This window comes from Indicator indicator, chromosome 21 (genome assembly GCF_027791375.1).
Source record: "Indicator indicator isolate 239-I01 chromosome 21, UM_Iind_1.1, whole genome shotgun sequence".
Taxonomy (NCBI): domain Eukaryota; kingdom Metazoa; phylum Chordata; class Aves; order Piciformes; family Indicatoridae; genus Indicator; species Indicator indicator.
Window position 1 is genome coordinate 14,655,798 of NC_072030.1, and position 9,837 is coordinate 14,665,634.

Genomic DNA, 9,837 nt, shown 5'->3' on the forward strand with positions numbered 1-9,837 from the left:
ACACAGATGTGAATCCTGAGCATCTCACAGTGCTGCATAGCAGGGAGGTGCAAGAAGAGATCATCCAGAAGGGACCCCTGGGCTCTTGGCAAGCCACCAGTAAGTAATTTGCAGATGCAGCTTAGAAGCTGTTGTCTGAAGGGTTTGGTCATCCTTGTGTGCTACATATTTTATGTGTTTTGCACGTTGGGAACTTCTGTCAGTCCTTCTTACCTGTGCTTACTTCTTTGGGTCTGCCACTTCTTCTGTAACTGTGTTTCTTCATCAGCTACCCTAACGTCTCATGATGTCTTACACCAATACCACATCACAGCATGATTGGAATACTTATGTAATAGCATCATCTGTCCTGCTGAACAACAGCAATGAGCACTATTTCAAACTGGAGCAGAATGGGAACAGGCAAAACAAGCAGGGATACTGTAAACCTTTGAATCCCTTGCAGGGAGGTGGATATCCAAGCCCTGAGCCTCCAGAGAGCTCCATGTGCCAGTACCAGTTTCTGTCTGAAGATCAGAGAATCACAGAATGGTTGAGGTATGAAGGAAACTCTAAAGATCATTTGGTCTAAAACCTCTTGGTGAGAGCCAAGACAGAACTTCCTTCTAGTTTGCCTAAGTCTCGAAGAATTTGATTTGGTTGGATACAGATAATTTAATAGATGATAGTTTCATGGAATTCCCCAGAGGTAGTGGCTTGACAACAATGTAAACTGATTTCTAAAAACTTAGTTATGTAGTTGTAGCAGTTGAGCAAATGCCTTAAATAATGCTCAGTTTAGAAATTCAGAATTTGGAAATACTCCCTTGCCATTGCATTCAGGATGTTTTCTTGCTGCATTTCAGCCCAGAGGAAATAAGCAATGGAAGAAGAAAAGGAGTAGGAAGAAAAAATGTGATAGAATTTATAACAAAATGGCAAAACCCATCTTAAAGCCATGAAAATCACACTGATTAGCAAAAAGGACCTTGTCACCTTCATTAATGTCTGAGACAGAGCTGCAAAAGGAGATGGGTGTTTTGATGCAGCCAACTAATAATGTTCCCTTCCCTGAGGTACAGGCAAGTCCAGTCATGAATGATGTGCTTGGCTTTTCTCAAGCCAGCCTCCACTCACTGGTACATGGTTTCCCTGTGCCAGCCTTGACTTGTCCTCCAGGTGGCAAGTTGCCCCATCACCTCTTCCCAGGCCTTGGCCACATATCCATATAGAAGGAAATCCCCCAGCTTCATCCCCTGGTTTCCTCAGTTTTTCTTGGGAGACTTCTCCTGAGTATTTCCAGTGCCACACCATCCCAGCAGGATGTGCTGGCCAGCACTCAGCTGCACAGGCACCACTGTCACAGTAAGTGGAGTCCCTCATGGGGCCCTCATTTGTGCCAGAGCCAGCACAAGGGCTCCACTGAGCTGCAGCTGATCGTTCAGTAATGGCAAGGGCAGGTGTGGAAATAACTCATTTGAAAAGTAGTTGTAGAAAAAAGTGTCAAGGAGTAAAGCATTAATGAGTAGATACATGAGGTTATTCTTATGCAAAGACTGTAACACTGCAAATTCCACAGTTATGAGTGAGTAACTGAGACTGGAAACTCCTTATGCTTGAAAAAATTCCTTAATTGTTATTAGAATGGAAACACTACAGACCATTATTTTCAAATAATGCTGTCTGGGCTTGGAAAATTCATATTCATATTCAAATGGTAATTTTAAGGTTAGCAAGCAACCATAATCTTTCAGCACAAGTGCGTATCTTATAGTCAATAAGGCAAGGCTCTTGGGGAAAATGACGAGTGTAATTAAAACCTGTCTCATCATGCATGCACACAGGGGAGGGCAAGCTGTGACTGTAATGGTGACTTCTGCTAGCAGGTGTTTTTCTTTTAATATGAGGTATTAAATAAAACTTCCTGTGTTTATTAACCCAAATACTCTCCTGTATGCTTCTACCAGTGCCTCTGGGATGTGTTGCAGACAAGGCTGAGATTGAACTGTATCTTTCAGCATAAACTTTTGTCTTCAAGGGTACAAAACCACCTACCTTATCTGGGACTGTTGGAGGGACCTAGAGCAGTGTTGATGCTGAAAATGCTTTCACACTTTGTAGCTCTGGAGGTTGTTAGCTTTCCTTGCTGAAGATCTTGGTCTCATTAGGGCATGGTGGGGGAGAGGTGGAAACCCTGCCAGAAGTGCTGTCATCTGTTGCTTGCAACTGGAGAGCATGAATGTGATCAGCTACATCCTTAATAACAAAGAATCAGAAGGGGAGGAGGCAGAGCTGGAGCTGGGCACAGGCTTTGGACAGCCTAAGCCTGATGCATCACTTCAGAAGGGCAAGGTGCTGGCTCTGAAGGACGAAGCTTGGCTCCACTCTTTGGCCTATGATATTTGATAGTTCCCAGGCACCCCCTATGCTGTGAGACTCCGTGGGCTTTTATGACTTTTATGTCAAATTTGTTGCCAGAATTCTCCCAAGGAATGTAGAGAAGAAGTGGTAAATGGTGATTAATTTAGACAACCTAAGCAGAGGGCTCACGACAGGCTCCCCATGTAATACAAGAAAGTTAACGGCTTGCTGCAGTCCCTCTGTGAGTGAATTGTGTAGCCTGCTTGTTTAATGGAGTGTTTAAAAATTGTGTTGGCAATAGCCTATGAATAATGTATATAAGAATAATGAAATACCTTCCTGCTAAGAAACTGCTGTTATGCTGGGGAAAATTCCATCAGAGAACAATTTTGAAAGCACTGTCTTCTTTGCATGCCCTTTATTTATGGTCTTGTTTCTTCAGAGACTGCATTCCATTTTTAGATACTGCATGTAAAGGTGTCTTCCACTATCTCTGCCTCTGTCTTCCAGCTTCTCCAGCTCTTTTCTCTTGTGTCTGTAAAAGCTTCTGAATTTTGATGAGTTTAGGCTTTAATAACTGAATGCTGTAAACATGGAGACGTATTCAATGTGCAGTCTTCAGCTATTTGAGTATCTGCACCAAGGCACGCTGCATCAAAGGAAGATGGAAGCTAGTTTTGTGTCCCATGATGCAGGAAGCAGAAATGGGGCCAAGTGATTTGGAAAAAAAAGACCACTGCTTCTCTTGCAAATTTTTCAGGCATGGGCTCCTTGCGTGAGCATCCCAGAGTGTGACACGTGGGTGTTCAGATGTGATGGACTTCGCAGTGTGAACCCAGCTCCACTGCCTCTAAATTCTGCACCATGTCCTCCTCCAGTGCATGAGGCCTCTGTGTGCTTTGGCTATGAATAGTGGGAAGTTGTTGTGATACTAAGCAAGTAAACCTTGATTGACCAAAGAAATGAGAAGATTGAAGCAACCTTTTCTTGCAGGGGACTTCTGGAGGTCACACTGCCTTTTCTGCAGGAGGAAACAGACCTCCTGAAAGAGCAGGGCATAACTCAGGCAGGCACCTGAGGCAATCACAGTCTATTTCTTTCTTTCTTGTTTTGGCCCTCAGCTGCACTCCAGGAGGAAATAAAACCACAGCTTTGTTTTTCCTGCAGGGTTTTCCCCACCTGCAGGAAAATGCAGAAGTATCACTGGAAGACAAGTGAACACCATAGGCATCTTATCACTGCCCAGAATGGTCTCAGCTAGGTGTATGGTAGCAGGCCCAGCTTGTGGAGTTTGTCACTCTGGTCCCTACCTCTGCTGTGGCTTTGTTACGAGCAGCCTTGTGGTCAGGCTGCATTTCTGTGCCTGGATTTACACAGCAGAGCCCTGAGTCAAAACGCTTCCTGCAGTATGGGCAGTATGTTATTAGCGTATTGCTAGAGCAAAGCAACACCTGATTGATGTTGTTACTGGCCAGCTGAGGAAGTGATATCCTCCCCTGGGAGGCTGAGGTGATGGGGTTTGAAGTCATGTGGTGATGCCAAGAGCAACCTCCAGGCATGACCCCATAGGGAAGGAGAGAGAATAGCAACTGGCTAAGCAAGGCGATTCACCAAAACGTGGGGGAAGGTCTGCACTTTCATTGGCTTGGCTGCTGGTAGATACTCCTGAGGAGTGCAGTATTTTCACAGCTACAGGACAGGAGGTGTATAAAAGGGGTTAATCCAAACACAAGAGAGGTGGCAAGGCCACCAGAGGAATTTGAGTGATAGCCTAGGCGTCTTCAGCAGAACAAATAAAGACAAAAGGTATCCAAAACTTCCTCCATCTCCACCACACAAAAGCCATCCTGTCAGTCAAGAAGTGTTTTCAGCAGCATCACAAAGGTCTAGGGTGAGGATTGTGGTCAAGTTCAACGAGCCTTTCTTAGGGCAGAAGTGCTGCTAGCTGACAGCATACCTGAAAGAGCAGGTTTCAAAGGAAGGAGACACCTCCATTCTGCAGTTTGTTCCACAGATGCTCCTCATGACCCTGTTAATTTATCTGTTTTCAATGTTTGTTTCTTTCAGGTGAAGAGTGAAGGCCCCAAACTAGTGCCCTTCTTTAAAGCCACTTGTGTCTATTTTGTCCTCTGGTTGCCAACTTCCAGCCCCTCCTGGTTCAGTGCTCTCATCAAATGCCTGCCCATCTTCTGCCTGTGGGTTTTCCTTCTGGCTCATGGAATTAACTTCTTAGTGTCGCACCGGAGCGCCAGCCGCATCCTAGCAGGACTCATATTCTCGGCAGTGGGAGATGCCTTTCTCATCTGGCAGGAGCAGGGCTACTTCATTCATGGTGAGTGTGGTGTCAGTCCTAAAGGGATGCCACAGAGGCCAGCTGTTACCCTCTTTACTTAGTAATGAGTTACTGGGCCACATGCTTTGTTTATTCATGTACAGCTTAAGCCCCAAGCAGTGGGAAGCACTCATCCTTTGATTAAAATCCACCGTGGTTAGAGGAGTCACACCACCGATGAGTCTTTCTCTTGAGGTTAGAGAGGTGGCTGGGGCAGGTTTGGTTCCCTGGCACGTGCTCACAGCATCTTAGCTGGCTGAAGCTGGGAAAGAGGCATGGACACAATTCCTGGGGAAGAGAAGGAAATGCTCATGGCACTTGGCAGCTCCCACGAAGCTACAGGAAGTATCTACCTCCTGTCTCTCTGCAGGGAGATCTGACAGCCCATTGCTACAAGGATCAGAAATAGGACACATGGTGCAAAGGTCCTCAATGGAGAAGAGGTCTTGTTTTGATAAGACAAGCCTATAGCCTGGAGGAAGAGTTTAAGTGGATGTTAGAAACCAAAGCAGTAGAAATCTTGTCCTACTTGCAGGTTCATCAGGATGAATCATGCAGCTTGTTGTTCAAGAGATGCCTTGTACGCCAGACATGTAAATGTGGTCATGGTAGTTGGGTTATGATTAGGCTTGATTTTAAAGGTCTTTTCCAACCTTAATGATTCTATAATTCTATAAATGATGGGGATTCAAAGACCAACCTCACCACAACGGCCTGTCTTCTCCATGTCACTGAGCCAAACAAGCTTGTTCTGTGTTGCTAGTTGCAAACCAGAACATGATGATCTAGATTAATCATTTACAGCCATGCGGAACCTGCAACTCCCTCGCCCTGGACTGTCGCAAGAAATCAGCAGCAGTTGGGTCCTTCACTAAACTGACTGGTGGGGTTTCTGAAGTTAATTTAGCCAGCACAGGAGCTAATGTAACACCCACCATTAACTGGCTGCTGTGACTGTCCTACTGGAAAATGTGATGAGGGAACTTTTCTGACTTGTGCTGTTGTCAGCTCTGAAAATCAAAGGCCTATTTTCTCCCCCTCTCATGAGGTCAGTGTTTAGTTTTATTCTGGGATTCCCACAAGCTCTTTATGAAAATGTGTGCAATGCCAGATAGAAAAGGCCAAATGCTCAGAATCTGTTTTTAATCCTGCTTCCCAAGAGTTCATCCCAATCTCACTAAAAGGTCATGTAAATTTTTTTACTGATTTTTTGGTGGGGTTTAGATTAGCCCCTGAGCACTGGATCTATCTCGATCAAGCTTGGACATGTTGCTGAGGAGCTCCAGGTTTATCTTGAGGTGCCAACCCCTCTGTGCTGACTGTTGTCATTCTCACTGGTGGCCTTCCTCTTAACAGAGGTGCCTGGCTCATGCAGGTCCCCTCAGCCTGACTGCCTGTGCTCCTGTTTTGCCTCCTGCATTTGTTCCTTGAGCTGTGGCTTGGAAAACATTCAAGGCCTGATACTCACCATGACTGTTTTTGTACATGGACTGTTCTGAGCTTCTCCATTCCCATGTAGCTGGGATATCTCTGAGTTCCCTCTCCAGTTTAGTGCTAGAGGGAGGTCAACCAGTCCCAGCAATTCAGTATCTGGTTAATGTGTTTTAATCTGCAAATAAGTTGGATTTTTCAACCATAGTCTCACAACTAAGGTGTTGCTTTGTAGGTTTAGACATACTTTAATTCTTAATGAGAACAAAAGCTCTCTTGGAGCATTTGTAAAATCTCAGCCTTCATCCTGGCTGTCTCCTGCCTGCCTCAATCCGTGATAATCTGAGCTACCATCTTCTGTAGTGAAGGGCTAAGGTTTGTGTTTTAGCAGCTAGCAGATAAAGCACACCACCCTTGCTTTATCCCTCACCTCTCCTGCAAAGCATAGTTTCTCCTGTTTAAAACTCAGCAGGCTGCTGTTGTTGACAACTGACAATGTTCAACCTTTTGACATCATTGTTCATAGGAATTTGAAAATTTAGGAGAATAAGAGGAAATACTACATAAAAATGTACTTTTTGTTCAATTTCTACAGCTTTTGGGCTGAAGAAAAGGGTTGGGAACTGAGCTGGTTTGAATAGCGGTTGAGACAATGAGTTTATAAAAGGGCAGTTGTTCATTACTGTATAGGGAAGTGAGAGCCTGGGAACCTGCTCCTGGCACACTGAACTTTTTTATCATTTTTGCTGTTTCAGTCAACTAATGACACACTGTTTTCTGTGTCTCACTGCCTGTAGAAGATACATTACAGTGTTAACATCCATCTCCATTGATAGTGGGCACTTAGAAACAATTTATACATTGGGTGAAGAAGACAAGGACTAACAAAAAGGCCTGAGGGGGAACTCTAGGAGCAGAGAGGGGGAAGGAAACACAAGGGAAAGAAGCAGACAGAGAGAAGAAGGGCTGACCTACCTAATGTGGTTGTGAGGACCATGCAAAAAGTTGAGAAAGACAGCAGAAACGCACCTCCCCTCCCTGTGCAGCTGTCACAGGTTTTCCCAGTTCCTGGCTTCATTTGTGGCTGTTCAATTAGCAAACCTGGGAGCTGACTCCCAACTCACCACATATCACAAAACTGCTCCTGCCTTTCTGGGCTTCTGCTTGGCTGCCACATCCTGTCCTCTTCCTCCTCCTTGTTGCCAGCTGCCTGCATGGGAGACACATTCTTCAGTTCCCCATCCCAGAACTCTCCTTGTAATGACACTGAGGGACAAAGCACTCTTCACTGCTAGGGTGAAGTAACCTTCTTACTACCCCAGGGCAACAGCTCTTGTCCTAAATCCCTCCTTAGTTTCCTCAGTGCTGTTCCCATGATGTGCATGCAATAGCTCTGTGAAACGTCATCTTCTCATTGCTCTCCTTTGCATTTCTCTTCCTCCCCCTTAATGCTGTCTATTTTCTCTAGTCTCACCTTGCAGACCAGATCCCCACCAACCCCTTCCCTGCTGCAGGTTCCCCTCTCATCCCACCACAGCAGAGCTTTCAGTGGATGTCCTGTCTGGTCCTGCCCAAAGGTGGGGAGACACTTCCCCTCCTTTGAGCTGCCTCAACACAAGTGTTTTAGGGTGAAGAAATGTCTGCCAGCAGCAGGTATTAGTGACTGCCCTTTACACCACAGCATCGTGATTTATGTGTACAAAGGTGTTCTGCTGGAGGACTCAGTTTCCAGGTCCTTTTCCTCATTTCATGCTTTAGACCTGTGTAATAACTTCCAGCTACTCCTATAACCCTGCCAGGCTAAAGTGGGATAGCCTGCAGCTGCACCATGTGTGGGTCTGAGAACCAGAGGTCCTCAGGAGCTGGACTCAGTTTGGGGCCCATTATCTACAGCTGGCATGACAGATAATTGTCAGCAGCTGACACGATGATATTTTTTGTCAGATGTTTTAGGGGCAAGTGAATAACACATGGGCAGTACCTTCCAACACCCACATCTGGCATTTCTCAGGGGTGTTTGGCTTCAAAGAGACGCCAGCATTTTGTTTTCCCTGATTGATTCCAGCTAAGGTTCATCTGAATCTTGGAAATAGCCATAAATTGTTGGCAGACCACATTGGTGCAGCCCCTGAAATATGCCAGCTGCTTCTTTCCAGCTTAGGTTTCTCCTAGCTATGGGCAGAGATGGAGTAGAAGCCAGATTTAGTTTGGGGCTAAATACGATCAGGCTTTGTGCCTGGGTTTGGAGGGCTTGGTGGCTTTTTGCACAATTTGTTCCTGCACTGCTCTGGTTCCAGCCTTTCTGTTCCACATGTGTTCTATGAGCAAATCCCTTTGGATAGTTAGAGGGGATGATCTTGCCCTAACCCTTCCCTCCAAAGCAGAGGACTGGAACCACTTGAAAAACAAACTTTGTCCCTTCTGCAGCAGCTTAGTTCACCTGGTCTCTCAGGAAGAAGGGCTTGCATCACTCCAGAGCTGTCTTTAGCTGCAGCTCTACGTGTGCTGGGGTTTTTTCTTAGGCTGGGAGCATGGTGCTAAGGCTGAGCTGCTATGCACAGATGTTTATATTAAAACAATCCCAAGTGGTTAGGTATGGTTCCCACTGGAAGTGATAAGGGTTGCAACACTTCGGGGCATGTAAGGATGTGCAAGGACATCTAAGCCTGCGTTTGCTGGCAGTGTATTTAAACCCCAGATGTTTTCTTCTGCTACTAGCTGCCAGTCACTGATGAGAGGTCACACTTGCTGTGTCACTGCCTCTTTGCAGGTCTGCTGATGTTCGCCATCACACACATCCTGTACTCCTCAGCCTTCGGCATGAAGCCTTTGGACCTCAAAGCCGGCTTGTTGATGGGCCTTGTTTGCAGCTCCTGCTATGCCTTCCTGTATTCCTACCTCTCAGGCCCTTTCACCTACCTGGTAGCTGTCTACATCGCCTTGATTGGCTTCATGGGCTGGCGAGCAGTTGCTGGCATGCAGCTGTGCAACGACCTCTGGACGTGGACCAAGCTGTCGGCCTGCATCGGCGCGATGCTGTTCATGGTGTCGGATCTGACCATCGCACTGAACAAGTTCTGCTTTCCTGTGCCCTACTCACGCTTCATCATCATGGCTACTTACTATGCAGCCCAGATGCTTATTGCACTGTCAGCTGTAGAGAGCAGAGATGAAGAGGACTTCAGGAAGAGAAGCTAGGTGGAGTGCCAACAGTCTGTGAACAATGTGGGTTATATCTCAGGTGCTGTAGCTGCATTCACCCCTGAGAGAGATCTCCATTTCTCTAGGCACATTGGTGATGTTGATTTTGCTTCTTTGAAGCATTACCTTTGGGGCTTTTTTGTTTTTCTCCCCCCCTAGTGGCTTTCTCTGAATACAGCTTACTTCAGTGTGGAGTCCACATCAGGAAGCTTAGACTGTCCCTGCAGTAGTTACTCATTGAACTTTTCCTCCTTGGAAGTGCTGTACTACTGCATTTTACTTGCTAGTCTCAAAACTGATGCTGAATGTCTAGGAAGAGAAGAAATGATAGAAAGGAGGCTGCCCATGCACTGTGCTAGAGGACTTGCTTTCAATAGTAGGCAGACAGACACAGATCTCTGCTAAAGTCATTGGTAAAAATTAATTTAACCAATATTTGTCTCTTTTTTTGCATTACAAACTCAGTACACAAACTGGAGCTCTTGCCTCTGCTGAAAGAAATCTGGAGGTAGAGTAAAGCCAGCATATCCAGA

General features: G+C 45.8%; 1 protein-coding gene across 1 annotated transcript; it reads left to right on the forward strand.

Annotated features, from left to right (window-relative positions):
* Positions 1 to 2,214: 2,214 nt before the first annotated feature.
* TMEM86A (transmembrane protein 86A) lies at positions 2,215 to 9,301 on the forward strand. The gene is made up of 3 exons (XM_054390439.1): positions 2,215 to 2,331; positions 4,408 to 4,672; positions 8,874 to 9,301. The coding sequence occupies exons 1-3, from the start codon at positions 2,215 to 2,217 to the stop codon at positions 9,299 to 9,301; spliced, it is 810 nt and encodes a 269-aa protein (XP_054246414.1).
* The last annotated feature ends 536 nt before the right edge of the window (positions 9,302 to 9,837 follow it).